This window comes from Lepidochelys olivacea, assembly GCF_965140295.1.
Source record: "Lepidochelys olivacea isolate rLepOli2 genome assembly, chromosome: 3".
Taxonomy (NCBI): Eukaryota; Metazoa; Chordata; order Testudines; family Cheloniidae; genus Lepidochelys; species Lepidochelys olivacea.
The window spans coordinates 100922004-100948642 of record NC_140413.1 but is presented as its reverse complement, the minus strand read 5'-3'; the positions used below and the strand labels follow the sequence as shown (position 1 = coordinate 100948642).

The 26639-nt window shown below is 39.3% G+C and overlaps 1 protein-coding gene across 3 annotated transcripts in view; it reads right to left on the bottom strand.

Moving 5' to 3' along the window:
• AKAP7 (A-kinase anchoring protein 7) overlaps positions 1 to 26639 on the bottom strand; it is a 133046-nt gene that overhangs the window by 1248 nt on the left and 105159 nt on the right. The window contains exon 8 of one of the 3 annotated variants that reach the window (XR_014710996.1): positions 173 to 935. The exons of 1 other annotated variant lie outside the window; for it this stretch is intronic. Coding sequence is in view for 1 of the 2 variants with exons in the window: in XM_084624370.1 (XP_084480496.1) it covers positions 751 to 935 (185 nt within the window). In the remaining variant the exon portion in view is untranslated. The remainder of the gene's footprint in view (positions 1 to 172; positions 936 to 26639) is intronic. One more of the 3 variants, XM_084624370.1, reaches the window with a different exon arrangement.

The window sequence follows — 26639 nt, the reverse complement described above, 5'->3', positions numbered from 1 at the left end:
GATACAATACATTTTGCATATAACTAATGTCATTTCTAAATATTAAAGTATGGCATTAATGTATCAAAACAGGCATGTGTTTTCTTTAAGTAGTTAGAATTTCACCCGTGTTTATTGTATATAAAAAGGTAGTGTTTTGTCAAAAAATATAATTGATGTGAACAAACTTTACTGAAAAGTGAAGAACACTTCTTAGTGTCACATTCAAGAGAAACTCCCAACAGTATCTGTGCTAAACATCTGTACTGGTAACTTTTTTAGCTTAGCATTGACTGCTCTCAGCTTTGCGGCACAATGTGGAGTTCTCTGCTGCAGATCAAGTGAGCAGTTATGCAGCTCTGCCAAACACTGTAGCTCGCATTGTTTTCACTTATGGCAGGGCCTTGTTCCATGGCCATTCATTTCAGTGCAAGAGGCTGTCCCGTTCCTCTTTGAAAGCTATGAAGAGATTCTCTGTAGTTAAGAGCCTGTGAAAGTTCGATCTTTTTATTTCAAAATCTTGTCTCTTTTTCCCCAATCATCTTTCCCAGCATTAAGTAGTTTTTCAGCAATCCAAACGCTTTTCAGGAAACTGTTAGTGCCCCTCGATTCAGAACACATTTCTGATAAGAACGCTCACAAAGCATAATGCAAGTCAGCCAGCACAACTTAGCAGATCTGAACAGGGAGCTGGGACATATTTTGATGGTTATTCTTGGTGGATTTGTGCTTCCTTGGCATTCTCACAGCACTCACTTTCTGTTATCACTATCATTTTTCATTCTTATTGCCACTAGCTGATTCTTCAGTTTTCACTGGGCTTCCATCAGTCTGTCTGTTTTTGTTTTGCGTTTCTTCTAGATACTGCTGTACAGCCTTGAGGACTGCGTTCTCCACCAGCCTTTTGCTGAGGCTCACCAATTCCGCATCATCTGGCTCTGCCCCATTCTTTTCACCTACATACCATAACAGACAAGAGAAGGAACTAATTGCCATGGAAAGATAGCACATCATGATACAGTGCCTGAAACATAAGTCTATATATTAGGTTATCAGCTGGATTTTAACCTGTTTTATTCTTGTATTTGTAGAAATACTTACCCACTTTACAAGACTTGGGCCAAATATGATGCATGAAGCCACACACAAATCTACCAAACTGCAAATATTCAATTTCTCATCTAAAATTGTAATATACTTTGTAAACTAATAAATATAAAAGCACCTCAGTCAGAAAGCTGGAAGTGATATTAGCTGCTTAAATCTTTTTCCTTAGCAAGCACATTTTAAATTCAAATATTTAAAACAGTACCCATCACAATTAATTTGCAATTTACTAATGCTCTGGAATCTAGTTACACTGTATTTGTGTTATCCTTTTGTTTTAAAAATGCATAGCCTCCCAGATGTTTGTAGTTAATCCCAAGAGTTCCTCATTGGAAAAAAGAGGCCTGTGGCTAAAAAAAACAACAACAACCCTATTACAGCTAGTCAGAAAACTTTAACTTAAATGCAAAAAAATTGAAAAAATATTTTGTACTTTTTCCCTGATTTCTGACAATCTCTAATCCCTGCTAATGTAAATTCAGTAGTCTGTTCATGAATATCTGCCTATAAAAGTAAGAGAGACAAGGTGGGTCCAGTCATGGGCAGGGCAGCTAGGGGTGGGTGGTTAGGAGGTTATAGATCATCATAATAAGCCATCACAAAGCGATTACTCGACATCTGACTTATCTGTGCTCGTCCTCAAAAGGACACCTGCACAACACTTTCAAAAGAGGTGCCTTGGAACTTAAATTCATAATTTTGCTATACACTAAAAATCATGGACTGAATAGAGACACTGGATTTATGGATTATTGTAACAACTCCCCTCCCCCAGCTGCTCCCCCCTTCCTTTTGCCCCTATCACTGGAGGGGTTTTAACAGGCCACTTCACCTTGAATGGTCCCTTAAAATATACATTAATTTCTTATGCTACACAATCTGTTCCACCTTTTATATAGCTGTTATACTTTGAGGACTGGTCTATACTGCAGAGTTAGGTCAACGTAAGGCAGGTAACTCTGTATGTGTCTATACTATAATGGTGCTCCTGCCGATGTAAGTAGGCTCACTACATTGACTTAATAAGTCCACCTCTGTGAGAGCCGTAGCATTTAGGTTGATGTAGTTAGGGCGACACAGAGTCCATGTAGACACTAGATTACTTACATCGCCTGTTGCTGTCAACCCCACGTGGGGCTTACAGCTGGAGCCCTGGGGTGGGGGCTCCACTTGTGAGCCCCATGCAGGGCAGGCGGGGCTCCAGCTATCAGTGCCCCACAATGCCCCACACAGTTAAGTCAATGGAAGCCCTCCTGGTGAGGACCCACACTGCTGACAGGAGCATAGCGTGGACATGAAACACTGCTTTAATTACTACAGTGGCTGTATGTTGACTTAAGTCGACTTAATTTTGTAGTGTAGATGTGCCTATGAGTAAATTTCCCAAACCTGAAGAAGAGTTCTGTGTAAGCTCAAAAACTTGTCTCTCTCGCCAACAGAAGTTGGTTCACTTAAAGATATTACCTCACCCACCCTGCCTCTCTAATATTCTGTGACTGACACAGCTACAACAACATTGCCTATGAAAGTAAGAAGCTAGTCATAGGACAGGAAAAACAATAACAAAAAAACCATGGCTACAACAATGCTGCACACAGCTAGGGAAGACAGACCTGCATATTGTGACTGCTGTTTGACTTTATCCACTAGTTGGCTTTTAGAGCGTGACTTTCACTGACCACTTAATTTGCACCCACAAATTTGCACATTTTGTTTTTGCTCGGTAAATGTGATGCTGTGTACATGTATGTTTAGGGGCTATGTTTTTTAATGACCCTTTATGGAGTGAACATTCTGTACCATGTAGATTCTAGTTAGTGACACACATCTGCTGAGATAGATATTACTGTGGTTTTTCAGCATAAAAACTTTGTTTTACTATTCAAAACCTAAAATTGTTAGTTTCCTTTACCTGTAAATTTACTTAAGTGTAACAGCAGATATGGAGTGACTGCAGACATAAAAGAATAGTATTCTACCCTGCGGTAGTAAAATCTTGATGAAAATACAAGATAGTAGAAATGCAGTTTGTTTCATTAAAATCATTATTTTAATGCATGCACAGAGTACAAGGAAACAGAACAGGTAATTGCACTTTTCAGAGGAAGTTTCCATGATAGCTGTTGGGTAACATTATTGCTGGATTCAAGAGCTATGGTTTTGATCCTAAGAAGTGCTGAGAACCTGCAACTCTCAGTGAAGTCAGTGGGCAGTCTAGGTGCTCAGCAGTTCTGAAGAGGTGGCCCTACATCACTATTAATGTGCAGAAAATGATTGATCAGGCATGGAAGCCATTAGATGCCATTATAAGGAAATCATTAAACCTATTAAGAAATGTTATTTTTACTACAGCATATGATTTTATATGAATAGACAGAATTCCCTTGTCACAAGTATTTCCTGCATTATTTCATAAATTCACGTGTATATGTATAAAAACACATCTTACTGTATACAAATAACTTCACAAATATATTTTAAGAAGTTTCTTCAAATATGAAAAAGAAAAAAAGACTACACTTATGACTTTCTTTTATGTATAGTTTATATATGTACAGTAGAGTTCTACTTTTCTCTATCTCTGACATATTCACTACTTACCAACATCCTAGCACCTACCTCCCACGTGCTTTTTTTACCACTGGGAAGATCTACATGGAACATGAGTTTGTGTAGATCTCTCTGCATGTGAACAGCACAAGTGAATTCAGTGTAAATTTGCCTTGAACCAGTGCTATGGACTGGAGAATGGGGAGGGGCTTCTAGGTACACAGAACTCAAACACATGGAGCTGTATTCATCAGTGTTGTGAATTTTTACATCCCTACAGTCCCTACAGTCCCTAACTTACACCAGTGTGGGTGCCTGGAAGATGTTACAAGTTAATTAGTCATGCAGGTATGTCTTCCTTTAGTCTAATTGCTACTCCAGAACCTGTTCTTCCATGACATCAGCAAGAAAGACTGAAGGGGAGTTGGGTTTATTAATGTATTTAAGTATAAAATGTGCATGTTTTCACTACATCCCTTTTCTCCCATCCCATACATATTGCGTGTCTAATTCTTATATTTGTAAGCACTCTGGGGCTGGACAGTCATCTTTTTTGAGTGGATAGTGCCTAGTACAATGTGGGCACTACCAGAATACAAATAAATAAACCCTCATGGTAGGTGCAGCAGCAGGATGGTGTAGACTGCAAATGGGGCTCTAAGAAATGCAAAGAAAGGGGTTATGTCTTTGTGACCTGAATGTCAGCTTGTGTCACAGCATGTCACATGCTTGTATTTCAGTCAATACCTATTGCCTATGCTGTGCCATGCCAATGCTAACTCGTTGCATGACCTATTATGGTGGAGTGTGCTGTTGCCTCACTGGCATGCCGCTAAATGCATATTTTGAGAAAACCATTTCTACTCTTTTCTCCCACATCATGTTCAAAATCAATACTAAATACATGAATAAATAAACGCCTCATTTTGCTCATCTCAGAAGTCTCCAATTTTCCAAAAGATTATACGAAATTGATATGTTGTGTGAGTTTCTCAGTTTATTGATGCTGAGCAGAGCTCTTATTAATGCTTGAACTTTCTGCCTGCGAGAGCCAAAGCAACTGTTCTAAGATGCCCATAACATTTTTAAATGAAATTTAGTCTCCTCCAGAGTGTTGCTATTTCTGTACTTAACCAAAATCCCCAAAGCAGGGTCCAAGTTTGGATCAGAGTTCACATCTTGTACCTCTCTTTAATGGGCCATATCTAAACGCTAATTCAGGACTCGCTTAAATTAGAAGGAGGGTAGATCTGAATCTGGATTTTGAAATGCCATGCATGGAATTGTTCAGATTTGGAGGTTTGGTGTCTCCTGTTCCAGAGACAAAGAGGGACATAGAATTCAGACCTGAGGACTTAATTTGGATCCAGCTCCAGTGTAGATAACCAATCCATTTATATGTACGTGCTGGGGATATTGTATTATTGTCAGACCTGCCAGTACAGCTATCCTACAAAAAGCGGGCTTTGTAATTTCTTACAACATCTAAAATAAGCAATAAGAAGCTCCAGGAAGACCACTGAAGTGCCAGAATCTCATGATATAGGTATGCTGTTTCTGGCCTTGCTTTCAACAACCGGAGAATCTCTGATTATGACCCAATGATGCCCACCCTGGGAAAAACTGAAACTGATTTGTGGGGTTATAAATGGGAAAATAAAAAATCAGTTGGAAGGCCTGTGTTATGACAGGGAAGTTTTATAGTGAACACCCAGGGGAGTGCTGTGCTGCTAAAACATAGCCATGTCTCACCATTAGCTAATCAATTACCTAATACTGTTTTACAAATTGTTTATTTAAAAACATAAAACCCCACAGTCACTCAGGCAAGCTTTTAAAACTCTTAAGAAATTCCTATGAAACACTTGATGATGATTTAATTTTTTGGCTTGTCTTTGCCTTGTTACTGACTTCCCAGCTATTGAGGCATAAACATAAAGGTGTCTGTTTTAGTGCGAGCCTCTCTCTCCTGCCTGATTTAATCAATGATCTACAGTACACTCTGAGACATCACAATGACTCAAGATAGGCCCCATCCTGAAAAAAGCAAATAAAGCCAGCATAAAAAGGCATTGCTTGTATACAACATGGTATGGGGCCAATAATCATCAGCCCCAATAAGTACTGCTGCCTCCAAACTACTGTTGGATATACTGGGGGACAAGAGAAGCCAAATGTTGGCCAATGTTTGCCATTTAGGCAGAGTTGTGGCCATCCAGATTAATTATGTTCACAGACCCAATGACCGTGTCCTCTTTGTGAGTGACTGTCTCCCAGTACAGTCTCAGTAGAGACCTACCTGCTGCAGATGTCATATCTACAACATGCAGGTAAATGTGGAATCCCCTTGTCTAGCTGCTCTATTACTTTGTCCCCAAAGTGCCGCAGAAATGCAGTTTCAGCTACATTAGACTTTATATGCCTGCAGAATATAGGACCTGATCCAACATCCACTGAAGTCTATGGGCATCTTCCCATTTCCGGCAGTGAGTGTTGGATTAGCCCCACAGACCTGCAAATACAATTGTAACATTCTATAGACTGACTACGCCGTGGCTGAATGAATTAGTGAGGCTGAGGAAGTGATAATGAAGAGCCACCGTACATGTACATACATTTTTGCGCATACACACCTGGTAATCAGCAACTAAATACAGACAGCTCTGCATTAAATGTTTCCTTGTTCATTAGGGGGATATAGAGCAAAACCTGTCTTGAGCGGTCACTTAATGAACTGACCAAAACTGATTTGCTTAGCAGTGACAGTTTGCTGTGAAGGATGGAGCAGAATTACACTATTATGATAGTTATGTATTAGTTTCTAGTTGTGCTCACAATGTGCTAGGCAATGGAAGAAAGGAAACCATGATCCCTCTCCTAAAGATTTTGCAATCTAAAAGCATTTGGTATAAATTAGGTTGTTCTCTTCAGACAGGAGATTCCCAGTCCTGTACAAATTTCACTGTGCCTATAAATAGCCAAGTGTAATCTGTTCTGCTAAATCACTCCCCCAGTCAGGGCAGGGGTATATGAGTTCTTAGATTTGGGAAAAGAGGACAATTGTGGGATTCTCTTGATATATCTGGGTCTCTGTTAAATATCCTGTCTCATTTCCTGTTAAATGAGATCTGTCTACGAGTCAAGAGAGTTCTCCATTAAATGTGGCTTGAAATGGCACTCGTTGCCTAAAGTGGAGCTGAACACAAGGAAGCAATGCAATAAAAATCCTGCCGAGAGGAAACAATCACCATGGTATGGGCTGAAGGATGGCACAAGACCATAGAGGCCAGTGACTCTCTCCCTATACTCAGGCACAGCAATCCCAGGAACAATCTCATATCTGCTTAAGCTTGTGTAGTGTGCATAACGGAGAATGGAACCCTAAACAAATGGACCCAGTAGCCTGGCTCCATGCCCCACTTCCTCACTCAGAGACAAAAGTGGAGAGTCCCCCCAGCTTGGCAGTGGTGGGAGTGGAAAGTGAATTCCCTTCTCTTCCAGCAGCCAGGAGGAGAGTGAGAGTGAAGCACCTGCCTTCCACTGATTCTGTCATCCAAGGGAGACCAATCCTTTCATGATTTCATAGGGGCATGTGGCTCAGCATAAGGTCTTAGTTTCGCACAGGCTAGGCTATTGGCTAATTTCAGGCAGGAATGATTGTGTTGTAGTTAAGGCACTAGACTGAGACGCAGGAGATATGGATTCAGTTCCCAGCTCTGCCACAGGCTTCATATATGACCCTGGGCAAGTCACTTACTCTGGCTTTACTCCTGTTCTCCTTTTGTAAATGGGGGATAACTATACTCCCTTTCTCTCCCACCCTCTCTCTATCTTGTCTATTTATACTTTAAGTTCTCTGGGGCAGGAATTCTTCTTGCTGGTCAGTGCAACAAGGCTTGCAATCCTACCACTGTATGAGCGACTCAGGTTTAGCCTGACTAAATTGGCAACCCTAACGAGAGTTAAAGCTTCATTGTTCTGAATCACTGCTTCTCTTGAACTCAGAATCTGACTTCTCCAGATGTATCCATATCAAGTATGCTTTCACACTCTTTCCCCAGCGTGTGCAATTTTGAATATATTTGTAAAATATGGGGAGAGAGCCAAATTTTAATTGTCAGGCGTTTTCATATAATTATTCTAGTTACAGAAGATCTGAACTGTGAAATACAGCTATAGGCTGCTTGGACTTTCAAGGGAAGATAAAAATCAGTACCTCCTCAAAATCAGTTTATAGAAAGAAATATAATTGCTACACAAGAGCATGCCCACAAAAGACTGCAAAAAGGCAAATTAATTATGAAAAATAAAAACAAAAAAATCATAGTCTGCCAAGTGTTTTCAGTGTATTACATGTCTTTGATTAAACTAAATTAGCCCCTGTGCCTAATGGAACATAAACATCATAACTGAGTTCAACAGAACATAATGTAAAGAGAGAGCATTTTATGAAATCTCTGGAAAGGAAAAATAAAATGTGACCACTTCTTTCTAAAACTAATTTTAATGCAACACTGTCCTTTGCAGCAGCCACAGTCTACAATGAAAGAAGAAGAAACTCAAGGGCAACATAGATTTGTTCTTGTTTTTCATGTATTTCTAGCATGAAACAGTGCCCACAGCATCAGTTCATGAATAGGTATTTAATAAATAAAATTATTATTATTAGTTTCCAGGAGAGGATAGATTTATTTTTAGAAATCAGGATTCTATGTTTGAATCAATGGTCCTTACTACTCACATTATTCCTAGCTCAATCAAATAATCCTCAAACCATTTCTCATCCAAACATAATCAAGATTCTTTTCTCTATAAATTACACTTCTTTTGCAGCATAAAGTCTCACCAAGCTTATAAAGCTGTATACATTGTCTGACACCCTTGATGACTAGACCATCTCTACCCTGTCCACCACCCCCAACTCACAGTCCTGCTCATTTGACTCCTTTCTTTCCTTCTCCACACACCCATGAATGCACTAAATCCTGTCATTTCTTTGTTGACAGTATCTCCAAAATCTATCCCTTCATCTTTAGTGTCCTAGCAATTTTGTTACAGCAGCGTGTAGACTTGCAGCACTATATAAATAAAATCCAAACTAACTTTGTTTTGAATCAACATTTACAAATCTAGAGCTAAATTACCAGCTGATGTAAATCGATGTAGCACTCCTTCCCTCTTCCCACCCCCCCTGTCAGTGGAGCTATGCTGATTGGCACCAACTGAGCATCTGACCCCTAATTTCCATCAGGTAAGAGAGTTCTATTTTGGTTTTTATCTTTCTCGCTCCCTCTCTGATTTTTGAGTATATTTTTCTCAGCCACTCTGTAGGTCAGGAGCTAGGGAATAGTGCCGCGAACCTGTCCCACTGAAACCAGTGGAAGTTTTACCATTAACTTCAATGAGCACAAGATTAGACTCTAAAAGCATTAGCAGATTGTTTTGTCCTCCACTCTATCTAAGTGACAACATATTTGATCCCAAAATTTCCTTTGCTGTCAAATAAAATTTTTTCATGTGAAAAAAATTCCTCTACTTCTGCTTGGGCCAGGAGAGGAGAAAAATGAAAACATTCAAAAGAGGACGGATACGGGGATCCTATGGTGTGCTCTCTTTAAGGCAAGTAAACTCACTCACTGTTTTGAGATGCCTGCATTAGGTAAATAAAGTCTAATCCTGTAATCTGTTCTCCTCAGTCTTACATGTGAGTTGTGCCTGTATAAGGATTGAACGGGAACTTTTAAAAGGGGGAATGTTGGGGATGAAATGACAGGCATCACTTTGAAATTCCATACTTTTACTTATTTATTTGCATTGAGCACATCAAAGGATGAGGGCCCTATTGTGCTTGTGCACACAAACCAAGATGGTCCCTACCCCAAAACTCTTAAAATCAAATTATAAAACAGAAGCCAACAGGTGAATACAGCACACCGACTGGGTCACAACAAAGTGGTAGTGAGTCCATTAAATAAGAAGCTTAATATAGTCTGAAAATATGTAACAATGAAAAAATAATTTTCATTGTAACCAGAAAACTACCTCAAATTAAGCACAGATTTAATCATTTGAAGTTGTAAAAATGATGTCACTGAATGGGAACTTGAATTACAAAAATACAACTTTCATCTCATATTGAAAGAAATTGCCAAACCAATTCAGGTGGTATGCTGTGTAAAAAGTAGATGGGTAAAGGTGAAATAGGGAAGAAACTCATTTTGATTGCTATGGCTAGACTTCATGGTCATAGCTTAATTGGAGAACGAAAGATGCTATTCATTTGCTGATTCTCTTCAGCCACTGTTTGTACAGTACTGTGGAAAATATGTCTGACATGTAGTATGTATTTGTTCAAGGCTTGTGTTTTCTATTAAAGTGGAAAATTGAAGAAAATGTCATCTTTAAAAACTTATTCTGTTTCACATCATGGCACTTTAACAGAGTGACAGATGGCATAATTTTAGCAAAAATGTACAATCACAAGCGAAAACAAATACTTTGCCTCCTGTCTAAGTCTGTTAACCCTTAGCCATTTATGCAGTGTTGTTACCTCACCCGCCTCTCTAACCCTAAGGAAACTAATCTAGTGGCTAGGTGGATTTCACATGGGACTAGCTAATATCCTAAGGGCTTGGGTGGTCATTAGGAGGAGAAGTAGTTGAGGAGGGATGGAGACTCTGAAACAGCAGGGACGTGGGTCCGGGTCAGGACTGTTGTCTGGAACAGGGTGCTGGCAGAGCTAGACCGGACTCAAACATCAAGCTCCTCTCCCTGGCTCAAACCAAGAAGTAATAGAGGGGTAAGCATGCATCTCTGTAGAAGAGGCCAAGGGAGGGCGAAATGCTGACACAGGGATGTTATGTCATTGCTACAGAGTGAGAGGAAAAATACATTGTTAGTCAAAAAGAGGACTTGTTATAGTGAAATCCTTGGTGGGATTCTGTGACACACTCCAAAACCATGTAAAGGGACATTATCAACTAATTGAAGTCCAAAATGCTAATCTATCTTTAAATGTTTATAACAAGTAGGGGATGTCAGCTGGATTCTAAATATCTTTTAGGTCTTTTAGTTGATCTCGTTGTGGTCAATAATTTCCCATAGTATATTTTCTATTACTTTGTTCAGTCTAGTTTGAAATGTTCCATTTCTTGTTTTAAAGAAACTATGCTTCCTCTGCCAGATCTACAAACTTAGTCATGTCAGTAGAACCCCAACACCAACCAAATTTAAAGACGGGGGGGAGTCAAAGGCATCAATATTTGTAAATTAATAAATCTGGATCTCTTGGTGTGACCTTATCTGACCTTTGTCTGGTTAAGATGCCCCTCAGGATAACAACTGTGTCTTAACTTCCACACTGTATAGCACTTAGCAAATAATATAGGCTGGCATTTGTGAAGGTGGTTAAGGAAGTCAGGAATCCAAATCCCAATGAGACCTCCTCCTCTTGGCCCCTTTGAAAATCCTCCCCATAATGTTACAAGGGGTGGGAATTCTACCATTTTCCTTGGGAAACTACACCGCAATCCAATATCTCTCATTCACAAGAAGTTTTCCCTGAAATTCATCTTAAATATTCACTTTCTCTCATCCCATTACTCATAGCTCATAGTTATACTATTCTATGCTAAAGCATGCTAAATTATTTTCTAGTCTCAACGTACGCATACATAGATGGTTATCATGTGACGACTTAGCCATTGCTTAACCATACTATGTATCTCGTTAGCCCTTTTAATCTTTCCTTTTTAATCAATCCTTCCAGCTGCCTTCTCACTTCTGTAGTTTCTGGGTAAAATTTTCAAAAGACCCTAAGCCATGTTTTCAAAACCCAATATCTTTCAATGAGACTTAGGCAACTAAAGTCACTTAGGTGCTTTTCAAAATGTAACTTCCTTCTCTGAACTTCTTCCATATTAGCATTTTGTAATACTGTCCACAACCGAACATAATATTCCAGGAGGAATTTTGTAAGTGCTGTATCTAAAGGAGATATCTCTAGCCTGCTCTATCTTAATGTGTTTGAATACACAGCAATATAACACTGGCCCTTTCATTCTTCTACCTCATTGCAAACTTGTATCTTACTTTTTTTGTTTTTATCCCATCGTGTTTTCCCCCATTACTACTTCTAGTTCAGCTATTATTTTTTCAACTGGGGAAACTTCTGTACTCTGTGGATAAAATCAATATTCTGTCCTCTCGTTTTTGTGCCGCGTTACAATTGACCTGAGAGGGGATAGAAAATGGCCTAAAGATAATGCCAGATCAGCAGAAACATATGAAATTTGAGAGTGTAATCGTTAGTCTGAGTTCCAGCTACTAGAAATTCCAGATCATGCTGAAATTCTGGTTTTCTCTTGTTTTTATCACATTTTTACACTATAAAAGGATTTCCTGAAATCCACTAGCTCTTTTATATGGGAGTCCTGGTTATATTTACAGAATATCTACACTGAGTACATTGAATGCAACTGTTTACACTTCAGTGGAATTGTACCAGCGGAGAATCTGTCCCCAAGTGTCTCTTCCATGAGCATGGCACCAAATGACAGTGGAAATCTTGTCTGAGCAGACTTTCAGAATACATAATACTAGCCCCAGAAGCCTAAGGAGGCACAATTTATTTCTCAGCCCTGAAAAGCAGTATTTAAGATTCCTTCAAAGTTGCCATTTGAGATGACGTCTATGAGTGACTCTTTTTGACTAATTTATCTCTACTACGATTCAAAGTGACTAACAACACAAACTCCCTTTTGAGACAGTAGTTTTATGGAACCATGCTTTTATAGTTGAGGGTAGCATGAAATGATTTAAAATAAGGTTTGTTTATAATTTGGATACATGGGCTATTTTCTCTCTCTCTCTCTCATTCATTACAAAGTGTTAGAGGAAAAATCATGAATACAGGTGATCGGCATCCCTGCCAAACTACAAACAGAAAAAGGTACATAAAAAAGAAAAAACTTAACTCTCTAGCTTGCTTGTCTTTGGAGCATCAGAGTTGGGACTACAGTTCGGGGGGGGAGCAGGTGTTGCCGTCTCTGGTCGGTACTTTACACTGGCCAGCAGCGTTTCTGTTGGCACTTGGTCAGACGGGCATAGACTGTGGTAATTTTGGTCTCCTCCTTCCTAGACGAAGAAGGGACTGCAGCCCTTCTTGATGTTGTGGTGGTCTGGGAGGATCACACTTTCTTTGGCATTTTCTGGGACTTATAAAGTTACAAATGTAGTTTGCTCCTCAACTTGATACCTCTCTGGAGATCCTCCAGGCAATTTAAGTGTTCTCAGGTTTCATACCCCAATAGCATGGTCCAGTCTATTTTGAATGGAGGCAAGCTTGACCTTTGGACAGTCTGGAAATTCCTGTCTCTTGGTGGTAGTTCTGTAACCACATAGATCACTAGACTGCAACAGATGTCCTTCCGAACATGCGAAAAACATGGGATTAACAGATGACTCCACAGATGTGGTTTTGGACCCTCCTCTCTCTGTGGGAGTACAGTTGGTTAAGTTTCTTTGATCACATCTAGAACGTATAGAGTCCTAATGTCCAAATAACTATTTTGGTCTTTTACTTTACACATTCTTTCACTTATCCATATTTTATTTTAATAGCATTTCTTAAAATATTCTGAGATTTTTATTGGCAAAGAATTTGGCAAGTAACAATTTTTCTTAATATGATCAGGTGAAGGGTCATCTCTGAGGGAAAAGAACTGCTCTAGAAGCTATTAATATAAATCTCACATAAGCTAAAGAACAATTGAAGTTTACACAACCTAAAGAAAATGGAAATGTATTCTAGCACAATGCTAGAAGCTAAATGGGAAGTGCCCCAATGGCCTGAGAAAGATGCATCTTACTGTTATATCAGAGTGAAAATAAAGTTCTAGGACTGGCGATTTCCATTATCAGATGGATAAGGACCAGAAGGTACCGGTCTAGAGCATTCACTGGGAATATAATAGGACTCTGACACCACTAGAGGTAATTAAGACCATCTGATTATAGTTTGGGATAATGAATAAGCAAAATCATATTAAAATTTTTCTTTATTCAGCAGTGTATTGGAATACAGCAAGCAACATTTCTTTAAGATTATAATAGCCCCCTCCCCACCTAGTCTTGCTTTTGTTACAATACTAACATAATTAAGGTTGTATTTAAATCAAGTTAATAAATGAATCAGTAGCTTTAAAGAGAAAAAGTTTCAGGTCTATATGCAGTATATTTGGTGTGAACATAAAATCATGTTGATAATGAGCACTAGTGTCTAGCTTGTACATTTGTTTGTCAGTCCATTTTTAAAATCTAAATAAAATACTATCCCTTTTCTAAATAGTAATATAGAACAGTTACTGAAGTTATTCTCTGGTTTTGAGTTGCCAAAAATTAGTTCTATTTAAGCAAGTTTAGTCTTCATAAATGTCTTCCCTTCCCCTCCCCTTCCAGCAATTGGGGCAGACCTGAGAAGGTATGAGAGGATCTGGGATCTCAGCAAATCAACAATTACTAGAGGAAAACAGTATGAATATCTATCTTTGTCTCATCTCAGATATGCTCTCTTCTTGATTTAAAAACCTATGTTGGAAGGCTCTTGCCAGAGCAGTAGGTGGCAGAATGCCAGTCTGACTCCAAACAAACCTTCTCTCCCCATGCCTACCTGGAAGATCCTATCTTATTTGTAAAGAGGATGCCAGACTAGCCTGACAAACACTGGCCTCCCATCTGAAGCAATATCACTGCTGCTATTTATAGAAGTAGTGCTAGTCAACAGGGTAGTTGATATTCTCATCCATCTCCCTGCAGCCTTGCCACTTGGCTGACCAGATACTCTGTTAGTGTAAATCAGCACAGTTCCATTGACTTCAATAGACCTATTCCAATTTACGGTAGCTGAAGGTCTGGCCTGACAATTCCACCATCGTTTGAGTCTCACCACAGATGTTCCATCTCAGCTTCAGGGTTTTACTTATGAGTTTAGTCAGAATTTTAAAATGTGGCTTACTTGCTTTGGTGAAATATTCCAGCTGAAGCTGCTTTTCCTACATGTTCCAAGCACTAAATGAAGTTCAGTAACATTGTTATTAAATTTCACAGTACACCTATAAAACATGTTGGAGATTTCTGAGATTGTATCACTAATAGAAAAGTACCATTTTTATAGTATGGAAATAAATGTGTGGGTAAAAGAAATCCTGACGCTGTTAACAGACACTGCAAGGAATCATTAATGTTTAAATTATGGCCCAAATGACAGAGATCTACAGTTAACAAGGAGTTTTTTCCCCTTAAGGAAGGAAAAAAGCTACTCTCCACTATATTATGTCTAAAAAGTCATTTTAGTTTTTAATTCAAGTATTTTATTGCACATTTGTTGTCTATTTTCTAGGTTTACAAAACCTAACTAATTGGAAGTAGAGTTAACCTACTTTGGGAGTTTTGCCAGGGCAACGACGAAGGACTGAAAGACGTGGCCCTGTGTCAGACATTATTCACCATACAGTGGTTTGCACTTAAATGCTTTTTTTAACATTTTATTTTCCAAATATCATCAATCAGAACTTAAGTGCTCTCTTCAGCTCTATTATACTGGCCTACAGAAACACCCAGAGCTGCTTGAACTATGTTGTTACAGGGTTTGCTCCTATTCTGAGGTAGTATGTACCTCTAGGAAGCAGCCATGTAATTCTGAAACAATCATTAGGCAGTTGCCCAAGTTTTCCTTTTTCCTTCTTGAATATCCCAAAGGCCCCATGTATCACTTCTGGATGCAATCCCAGTACTGTTTTGGATCTACTGTAATTTAGGATAAGGAAATTATCTGTGATAGACAATTTATAACTGAGGTACAAACAACTTAACAAAGCACCATCCTGTTCTTATTGAAGCCAACAAGAGTTTTTTCTCTGACTTTAATAGGAACAGAGGCAGACCCAACAAAGAGAAGCAAAGAAGAAATCTACACAATGAGCTATTCTTCTTTCTGAATCTGCCCTTTCACTGAAATGGTTCTTTGAGTGAAATACCTAGTAAAATCAATGAACAAAACCCTCAGCTAACAAAACTCTTGGAAACCCCTGCATGTAGCCTCCTTTCTAATGCATCAATTGTACAAAATGGATTGACTGGCCTATTGTAACAATATACTAAAAAGTAACCTGGTAGTGTTTCAAACAGAGAGTACAAAGTAGAATAATGAGAGAGAAATAATTCAATACACCATTCTGTCACAAACTTATGTAAAGTTTAACTTTTTTTATTGTATTGAAATACTAACTTCATCTCTATAAAGATGGTCTCATTTCTCCTTGGATAAGATTGTTTTATTGTTTCCATTTGCCAAAATTATACCAACACTAACAGTGGCACTGCAAGTATCCGACCACCATCCCCTAGCGTGCCTCCTCTCTGACCAGGTGAAACTACAGGGTTAAACGAATAGTACAGTTTCCATCTGCCCATTCAGTCCCTGGCCTCAACAATAAGCCTGACAAATGTGCCCACCACTGGCAACAGTGGTGACTTCTGTGTTTGTGGAGATTAGTCCGCTGGAAACAAGACTGAAACTGCTAAATCACTTCTCATAGGCCACCAAATAGCCTTCAGTTATAAATCAAACCATTTTTAACATGCTCTCTCCCTTTGTTGGATGAAAAAGGACATCATTAAGTTATCTACTGCAGCTTTAACAACATGACTAGAATGTTGAAAAATCTGCTCTGTGTCAAACTGTTACACAGATTTATACTTATTTTAGTACAGAAACCTATAATCAGGCTACTTAGTACCTTTCCCAGCCAGAAGTAAGGCACACTAATTGTTTTACTTTTACTGCAGAAGAAGATGTGCAGACTTAAAGATACTAGGATAATTCTCATGATATTTAAGCATAATAAATGTTTTAGTATCTTGGAATATAGCCGACAATGAAAACTCTATCACTTTGTTTTATGGGGCAGCAATAAGCATAACTGTATTGATCATTTGGCTATAGAATAAATAGAGTGGTAACAGGAATAATTAATAGCTATTTCAATCCACTAAGTAAGTAAGTTGTACCTAGAACAGAGACTGTGACTCTCTGATGTGCTGAATGCATTTAACTTCCAAAGGAATCAGTGGACCAGATTCACTGGAGCTGGTGCAGAAAAGTAGAAATTACCTTTTTCAGCTCTGGTAAGAACTTCTTCATTGCAAGGGGATTTTTCCCTAAGAAGGCCACACAGTGTTTCCATTGTTGCCCACACTTAATGTTCCCACAGGGGAGGACAGCTTTACAGTCAGTGTTCCATGTGTGTAGAGACTGCTGAGGGGATGCTTTGACTCAGCCATCCAGGCCAGTGTTGTCCAGTCCTTGGGAGATACTGCCACCCCTCCCCAGTGCATAGAAGGCTGTGGCCACTTGCCATCATAAACTTTCCCACTCCTATCTTAGGAGCCCTCTGCAGAGTTTTAGCTGGTGCAAGTCACTGTAAATCATGTCAGGTTTCAGAGTAACAGCCGTGTTAGTCTGTATTCGCAAAAAGAAAAGGAGTACTTGTGGCACCTTAGAGACTAACCAATTTATTTGAGCATAAGCTTTCGTGAGCTACAGCTCACTTCAACGATGAAGTGAGCTGTAGCTCACGAAAGCTTATGCTCAAATAAATTGGTTAGTCTCTAAGGTGTCACAAGTCCTCCTTTTCTTTTTGTAAATCATGTGTGAATGTGGCTCATCAGGTGATGAGGCTGCTCAGCACTTTTACTAATGTTTGAGATTGAATAATCATTAAACTCTGTGATTTCCCTGGGGAAAGGTGCTACATAACAATGCCAATTCTTGTTAAATTGTTGTAAGGAGCGTTCTCACAAGGATAGCTATAATTGTGAATCTAGAGCGGAGGTTTTGTTAGATGTATAATGCAAATCCCAACCACCAAAGCAAATGGTATATACAGTTTTGACTTGCTAGTGAGAGTATAATTTTCACTAATCTACAGCCGCCCTTTTTAAATCTGCTTTTTTGATTATACACCAATGAACTTCCAGTCTTCCTTTGTCCATTTAGGAATAAATAGTTGGGAGTGCCCTTAAATAAATATACAATATAAACACTGCTGATTTTGCCATCAATAAAACAACCTGACTGTAAAGAAATCAGATATGTCTCAACTCACCCAGTATTGCCATAGGTTGTAGTTAGTTTTACAGCTAAAACATCTTGCCAGTAATGTGGAGAGGTGCCTAATATTTGCAATCCTATGAATCTGCTGGAACTTAGCGTAAACCGTTGTATAACTGATCTTATTTTGCATTGCTACCCTATTTGCCTTTAAAACCGATATTCATGCAATAGCATCATGTAGCCCAATTTTTAGAAGTGTTACAGAACTGTCTGAACCAAAACCAATAACTTGATTCAAAGTCCTTATTCACAAAACTATTTTGTTACAAATAGAAAATCTAGTTAAAGGACATTCTAATGTTACACAAGATGTATGGATAATTATGACTTCTGCACTCTTCATTTTAAAAAAAATCAGTCACCAGCAATTTTACCCTAGGCAAATCTCAGGGCTTCTGCTTCATCTTCACAGACAGAATTCTCATTTATTTTCAACATTGTAAATCACTCATTTTTGCATCTTATCCAACTGAGGCTTTACCCTCTCCTAGTGGTGGTTCTGTCTCTTTGGCCATTCCTTCAGTATCTCTTTTTGACAGTTACTCCTGTTCTTCCTCTTTCCCACTGCAGCATTGCCACCCCCAAACACATAATATATGTTGGATTCTTTTTTATTTGCCTTCTGGTATGTGTCTCTTTAAGTCAGCAATTGGGTCATATTTTTGAGTTTTTCTCCACAATCATGAGTGCTAGAAAATTACTTTTTAAAAGAAACAAAGCTGAGACTCTCATGTAATCACCTCTGTCCAGAAGTTGGGCTTCAAATTCCAAATCAAATATTGCAAGGCTCAAAATAAAATTGTGAGAGCTGGCAACTCTTGTCTCTCTCAGGGACTATCCTGAGACACCTTCTGTTCATCTCTTCTCTGTGAGAACTCATCTGTTTTAATGGCTTCATATACCTTCACTACGCTTATAAGTCAAATCTATGCATCACTACAGATTTGTCTCCATGCAGCCCTCCCACCCTGTCTCTTCAACTTCTCCTTCTTGATGACTCACCATCAACTCAAGCTTAACATGGCCCCAACAGAGCTCATCTTCCCTCCCAAATCTTCTCAACTCTTCCCCTCTCCCCCCAAATCTTTCATTGTCAAAAACAATCGTTCTTTCTATCATCCAGGTCCATTATCCCCGTGTCACTTTTGATAGCCAATGGTGAGTCCTGAGAATGGATGTAGGAGCAAATTTGGGAAATTAGATGTAGGCCAAAGTAGAGCTATGGAGTAAAAACAAGGACCTTGGATCTCCTGCTGAAAATTCATGGAAGAGGATTTTGTTTTGTCCTTGGATGGATGTTGTCCTTGAAGAAATAATTTCAATTTCTATAGTTCTTTCCTTCTACTGATCCCAGAGCACTTTACAAGCATCTATGAATTCAGCCTCACATCATCCCTGACTGTGGGAGGAGGCCAGAGAAGTAAGAAGCTGCTGAATGTGTCATGGGATGGGTGTATTATGATTTCAACATCTTAATTTACACCTGTTTTACATGCAGCTTCGGGAATTTTGATCCTTGATTCAAAACTGGTTCAAGGCCCAAATGATTCCGAGTCTCATCTCCAACAGACATTTATTCACTCCTCAAAGTCAGCGCATAGTTTGGTACAATTGGGCAATTTTTGCCCAGGCCTGAAAGAGCAGACATGTAATTGGTCAGGACTGAGATTAATTGGCATGACTGTATGTGAAAGCTTGTATGGCTCTTGTCCACATTATACCTACCTGCAGTCACTATGTTCGTTCCCTTACTTTCACAAGTATTTGCATTTATCAAATCCAATGAGCACTAACTTCCCCATAAGTAATAGTTGTTGTTTTTTAAAAAACTAGTGAGCAACAAATTAAGTGTTTCATCCAGTTAAATCAAAATATGCTTACAGTATCTCAAATTGCTGTTCACTGCCACTCTCTGAAATTACACCTTTTTCATCATTCAAGCAACTTTCATACTCTACTTTGATTTGACCTGTAGTGTTTTAAACTAGCAGCTGTCTGACCCAGTAATTCTTTTTATGTATTCATCATTTACAATCCTGTGCTTTCCCAACAGACACCTACACCCTTGGTTTTACAGTTGGACTCGGGTGGCAGTAGGGCCAACTGATACCTATGGGGCAGAATAAACTGTAAAAAAGGACATGGATCTTGTGAGATTTGTTCTTATAAATGCAGCACATTTCATACAATTACATCTTTGTCAAATTAATATGGAATTCAGGGTGGTGATAAGAGGTCTATTGGCTCCCTCAGTCCAGACAATAAGCCCCTGAGAAAGTGTTTAGATAAGTGTATGCAGCTCTAGCACTGAGATGCTTTGGCTAAAATATAAATAAATACATAAAAATGTAGCGCGCACACAAATAAACACTCCAGGCCAAATTCATACCTAGCATAAATGGACACAAGTCCATTAGATACAGTAAATTGCACTGGTTTACCCCAATGATTCTTTTGGCCCCAGATGTCCACAGTGATTGATTCTAATGCTGGAACAGAGAATGGGACAAGGTAATAGGACAGCATCTTCAGCACTGACAGGAGCAAATCAAAACAATGTCTAGTTCCTATGAAAAATATCATAGGGAACCTCTTAACTTGAGATGGGGGGTGTTATGAAAGCAATCCCATTAGTGCTAAGAGAAGCCTAATTGTAAAAGCCTTCTTTATCCAACTGAGAACATAAACAGTGTTCAATAACTTAGCTATAGTACTGCTTTATAAAGCTAAAGTATTCTGTTCAGAATACACGTTAAAGGCTGCATCTGTAGTAGGGTGCTTTTTGTAGGCTTTTTTGGGATATATATATTACCTCTTTCATAAGTCTCTCTTTAAATTTCCTAGGCCAAATTTTGCACCTGTTGTATCCCCACTGACTTCAGTGGGCTGTAACAGATGTAACCAAGAATTTGACTCACTGTTTTTCTTTTTAAATTTTCCAGCGCTTTCCATCCCATTACATGTATTTAGAAAAAAATGTCACAATAATTTACAATTTATTTAATCTGTAAAATGATTATTCTCACTCATCAAAACAACTTTTCTTTCAACCTCAGCAGAGCTCTAGACATCTCCAATGCAAGCCTAGAACAGGGTACCATATGATCTTACAACATATATCTACTAAGGGAGAAACACTGCTTCCTGCTCTGTGGTTGTAGAAGGCTCTCTGGTAATAGAATCAGACTGGGTCTGCTACACAAATAAGGGCAGGATTTTGGGAGGCCACATACAGTTTGTGTACCCCTGTACAGACCCCAGCTTCACATGGGCTCCCTGCATGAAGCTGGAAGAGGGGCATGGGCCAGAATGATTTGCCACTACAAAGCTTCTCTGGTCCTTTCCCTGCAGAGCTGGATCACTACAGCCATGGAGTTTACTGCAGCCTTAGACTATAATAGCCTTTACTGTGTGGCTCTGTTCTATGGCCTGTGGCAAAGAGTGGAGAAGCAGACAAATTTTCCCCCCTGCTTCTCTCAGCAGAGTTCCTAAGCACTGAGCTCAGTTGCACAAGGTAGGTTCTGGGGAGAAGATTTGTCCTTAAGTATGGCAAGGAAATTTGTTCACTCAGAACCCTCACAGTGAGCCAAATTAAGCTTTGTTATAGCAGTGCCACAGCTCTCACCACAACATGATGGGCTGTAACTGAGTACAGAATTTGTCCCAATGTGTAACAAACCTGGGATTACATCTTTTTTGCCAAGGGTTTGGAGAGAGAAACATTAGCACTCATGCAGGCGAGAGCTGCGGCTGGATAGAACAAGTAAGCAGGTGGTTGTGCAAACTTCCCCACAAGTCCTTAGGAATGTGTCTTGTCTTTGACCAGCCAACACCCACAGCTGTTTCAGTCCGTGGACTCTCCTGAGCACTGATTTCCAGGAGTGCTAAATTTTGCAGTGGCTTTATCATGTGGATTAGGCCATTGGTTAATGACAAAGTCATTCAGAACTGGCCCACATTACATTTAAACCAAAATCTCCAGAGTGAAAAATATTTCAGCGAGCTACCTACTCTCCTTTTAGTGAGGCACATTTATTCACAGTATTCAAGTTAAGGAACTTCAGTTGAAGGAATCTTATAACCAAGTGGTAATTATTTTGTTTGTTTTTTTGGGTTTTTTTCATTCTCAGTTTGGTGTGGAGTTGTAATTCAGTATTTACCACAAATCCCTGTCTCTATCTAAAGTATCCTGTGTTTCTATATAGAACCATTACACAGGTATGATGTCCACCTCAGTGTTTGCTGTACAGGGTAGTTTACTGGCAATACAAAGCCCTGTTTAATCTCCCCTACACAATTCTCTGAAGAGGCCACCACCATGATGGAACACCAGAAGCATAAAAATGGATGTGAAAGCCATTTTCCTTATGAAACTTCCCTGCTGAGCTTTAAACCTCCTGTTTGATTGTGGAGTAACTATGCTGAATACACTACCATATACAGCACTTCTGGTCAATCAGTGGGAGAAAGAACTGTGTGCAGTAGAGCAGACTCAGTGAAGTAATGGACATGTGAATCAGTGCTAGCAGATAGCAGGAAGCATAAGAAGGTCCTTTCTTGTTCTTTCTCTCTTTGACAAAGAGCGCGGTGGCCTAAGGTAAAAGCTCATAGATGGAGTCCTCTCCTTCAGCTCCAACCAAATCTTCCACCTTCAACAAATGCTTTTACTGACTTCCCCTCGCTTTCTAAAATGTTTCGGTCCCTCACCTTGACCTTCAAAGATCTGTAAAACTCTGACTATCATCATCTTCTGCTGCTTCTCATCACCTCCAAAACTACCCTCTCATTCCTTACTCTTCTCCTTATCCTATCTAACTGCTCCCCTTGTCTCCTCCTCCCACTCCCAGGGTTTGTCTATATGGCAAGATAGCAGGGTGCCATGTGCTAACTTGCCATTTCAACAAGCCCTCACTTCTTTGTTCCCTCTGCTACTTTGTTCCTCTGTTACCACATACTCTCTTCTCTTCAAAAAGAAAAGGAGTATTTGTGGCACCTTAGAGACTAACAAATTTATTTGAGCATAAGCTTATCTCCTGAATTGTCACCTTGTATATGTCTGTTAGACTGCAAGCTGTAGCTCACGAAAGCTTATGCTCTAATAAATTGGTTAGTCTCTAAGGTGCCACAAGTACTCCTTTTCTTTTTGCGAATACAGACTAACACGGCTGTTACTCTGAAACCTGTTTGAGGCTGTTTTTTGCTAAATGCTGTTTCCATCATTATTCACAGCACTATATAATAAGTGTGGTGCCTGGAGGAAAAAGCCAGAAGAGGGAAGGGAAGGGAGTGTGGTAGAGGAAGGGGGAGGGACTAGGGGGGTGGCTTGGAAGAATCCATTGCTTTTTTCTGTCTTAGTTAAGAACGTCTAACTTCTGCCTGGTTCTACCTCTTTTGTAAGTTAGAGATGAGCTGGTTACTGGACATTGGAACTTGTTAGCTTATAGCTTTTTCAGATGAAGGAATAGTGTAGAGGATACAAAAAAAGTTTTGAAACAGATTTAAAGTCTGCCGTGCTGTTTGTTTTTTTTTTACACAGAATGTATAATATCATCCTTTCCCTCCTATATAAAATACAAAATATTTCAAAGCAGACACCTCACATTCTTGAGTAGTAAGTTTGAATGACATCTAAGTCTATTGCATTATTGGTGTAGAGTTTTGTTTTCTAACTGACGGAGGCTTTAGTTTTTATCCGTGCCTGGACAGCTTCCTGAGGAACAAGGAGCAGGAAATATAAACCAGATGCAGAAAATTGGATTCCCTGGTCCAGAGTTCATGAATTATGTGGACCTAGCTAAAACGGAATTCAGAAACAAAGTGACAGAAATTTGGATTTTCTGACAGAAGGGAAACGTTTCACTGAGTAGCAAGTCAAAAGTAAATATTTCATTGTGTAACCAAGCTTAAGGAAAGCATCATATCCATCACAAATTTTAAAACCCCAACATTCCAGACAAATTAGCTAATTTGATTCAGTGCACAGGAGGATGAGAAAATCAAATACACTTATTTCTGATTCAACTTATAGTTACCAGGCTACAAAACAGAAATGGAAATATCCCTGACTGTCATTCTAAACACACCGAGGAAGATTCTGCTTGCAGAGATGCAGTGCAACTATTCCATTACTTGGTCATCTTAAAATTCCATATCTGAATGACATCATAAAGGACAAAAGAACCGGTGATTCCTTATATCCTCTTTCAACCACTTTATCGACAAAATCTTTCCTGGTACATATTGCTAATGAGGGGTTACCTTAAATGTGTTAGCTTTCAATATCAAAATGCTCCCCATACTGTATCATAGAATCATAGAATCATAGAATATCAGGGTTGGAAGGGACCCCAGAAGGTCATCTAGTCCAACCCCCTGCTCAAAGCAGGACCAATTCCCAGTTAAATCATCCCAGCCAGGGCTTTGTCAAGCCTGACCTTAAAAACCTCTAAGGAAGGAGATTCTACCACCTCCCTAGGTAACGCATTCCAGTGTTTCACCACCCTCTTAGTGAAAAAGTTTTTCCTAATATCCAATCTAAACCTCCCCCACTGCAACTTGAGACCATTACTCCTCGTTCTGTCATCTGCTACCATTGAGAACAGTCTAGAGCCATCCTCTTTGGAACCCCCTTTCAGGTAGTTGAAAGCAGCTATCAAATCCCCCCTCATTCTTCTCTTCTGCAGACTAAACAATCCCAGCTCCCTCAGCCTCTCCTCATAACTCATGTGTTCCAGTCCCCTAATCATTTTTGTTGCCCTTCGCTGGACTCTCTCCAATTTATCCACATCCTTCTTGAAGTGTGGGGCCCAAAACTGGACACAGTACTCCAGATGAGGCCTCACCAATGTCGAATAGAGGGGAACGATCACGTCCCTCGATCTGCTCGCTATGCCCCTACTTATACATCCCAAAATGCCATTGGCTTTCTTGGCAACAAGGGCACACTGCTGACTCATATCCAGCTTCTCGTCCACTGTCACCCCTAGGTCCTTTTCCGCAGATCTGATAAGTTTTTAAAATATTGTTTTAAAGCACTGTTTATGATATTCACCTTGAGTTGATCTTCTAATAGAAATGAGCTGCCAGAATGGTGAGAGAAAATCAGACACAAGGGGTTTTTTTGGTTTTTACTTGTTACCAAAAAAAATCTAATCAACTTAGTATAAATACATATTTATCAATTAGCCTCCACCTACCCCTACCCAGCCTCTGCGAGTGGTTCCTTTAATTAAAAAAAGGAGAATTCTGTCTGCTTCCCCTAGCTGTACACTCAATCTAAAATAGCAGCACACAACAGTCACAAGCATACAGTACTGAATAAAACAGTCACACTTACTGATTTTTTCCTCTTTTCTTGAGAAAGGAAAGCAGCAGAGCTGGCCCATGGCACCTACTGCTTTATTTTCTTCTTCGTCCTCTGTGTGTGCACCCCAAACAAAAACTGTACGTCAGTCTACAGTCTGTAAAGAAACTGCTTATTCTGCTCAGAGAGAGAGACAGGGGAGGAGAAAAGAGAGGGAGGGAAAAGAGAAGGGAGCTGGAAGCTATGGTGAACGAAAAGGCTCCACCTCCTTATCCTGCTGCCTCATGTAATTGCTTTAGGACTGAAAGTGAAGGGTGGGGGAGAGAAATTACTTTTGCCATATGCTCCTATAACTAGGATGCAATTTATCATAAACAAATGCTGCAGACACATCATCCTTTTCTTGCATCTGTCTTCAGAGACGTGAAAAAGGAATTGTTGCTATTTAAAATATAGGTATTGTGGCTACTTCAAACAAAAAAGAAAATTAACCAAGCATAGCTGTACCCTCTCCTTTGCCTTCACTCCCCAAATATTGTGCTGAGAAAAGGTAGGAAAATAGTCAATTTAGAAATTAACTGACTTGGTGTTTTCTCCCCCTAGAAACAGAAATGAGGGTCACAGGAGTTAGAGATGGAAAAAGACCTATTAAATCATAGTTCTCAACCTTAGGGCAGAGAAAGAGTTCCTAGAAAAAGGCAGCATCTGATATTATTCACTGAACGTAATTCAGTAGGAATTTGACACTGACTTCAATGGAATCAGGATCGGGCTCTCTGCTATAGCCAAAAAGTGAGATTTAACATACATTTTGCATATGGTATACATTAAATGGTATATAGATTTTAAAACAGTAAATCCATTTTAGACTTTAATGCATGCTAATATTTACAAAAAAGAGTGAGTAGAGACTACGTAGGTGATTTATTATTCTTTGGTTTGTCTATTTTTTTTTCTGATGAGAAAACACCCTTTTAAACACAGCCCCTCTTGGTTCCATCATTTGAAATATCCCAGCATTCATAAATATTATGGAATTAAAATAAGAATGACCTTAATTATTGAAACACATAACAATGCTACCAATTCTTAAAAATCCCTGAAGTGTGATGGGAAAGGGGTGTGGGTTATCTAATCTCTAGTACCATTTTGACTGCAGTCAGTCTGTTTCTGAATCGTAACATTTTCTTCAGTCAGAAAAAGGTTCTACTCTGATGCCAACAGGCAAACTCTTCCCAGTGTAGGACCTGATTTTGCACACTGCCTGAGGTCTAACTCCTGTCAAATAAGAGATATCCAGCTCCTACTGCATTTAAGAGAGAGCATGAAACCAGTGGGACATGTGCCTAAGTAAGGAAGGCAGTAACACATGGGATGGATTTAGTGTACAGTTGTTTTTCTTACCATACCAGTTAAGTAACTTATAAGAATTAACTGATGTTTTTAAATGATTGGTTTTAAAAAGAAAACTCCGCTATTGCCATATGGCATTTTGTAAGTGTAACAAAGAAGCACTTTCTAGATAAC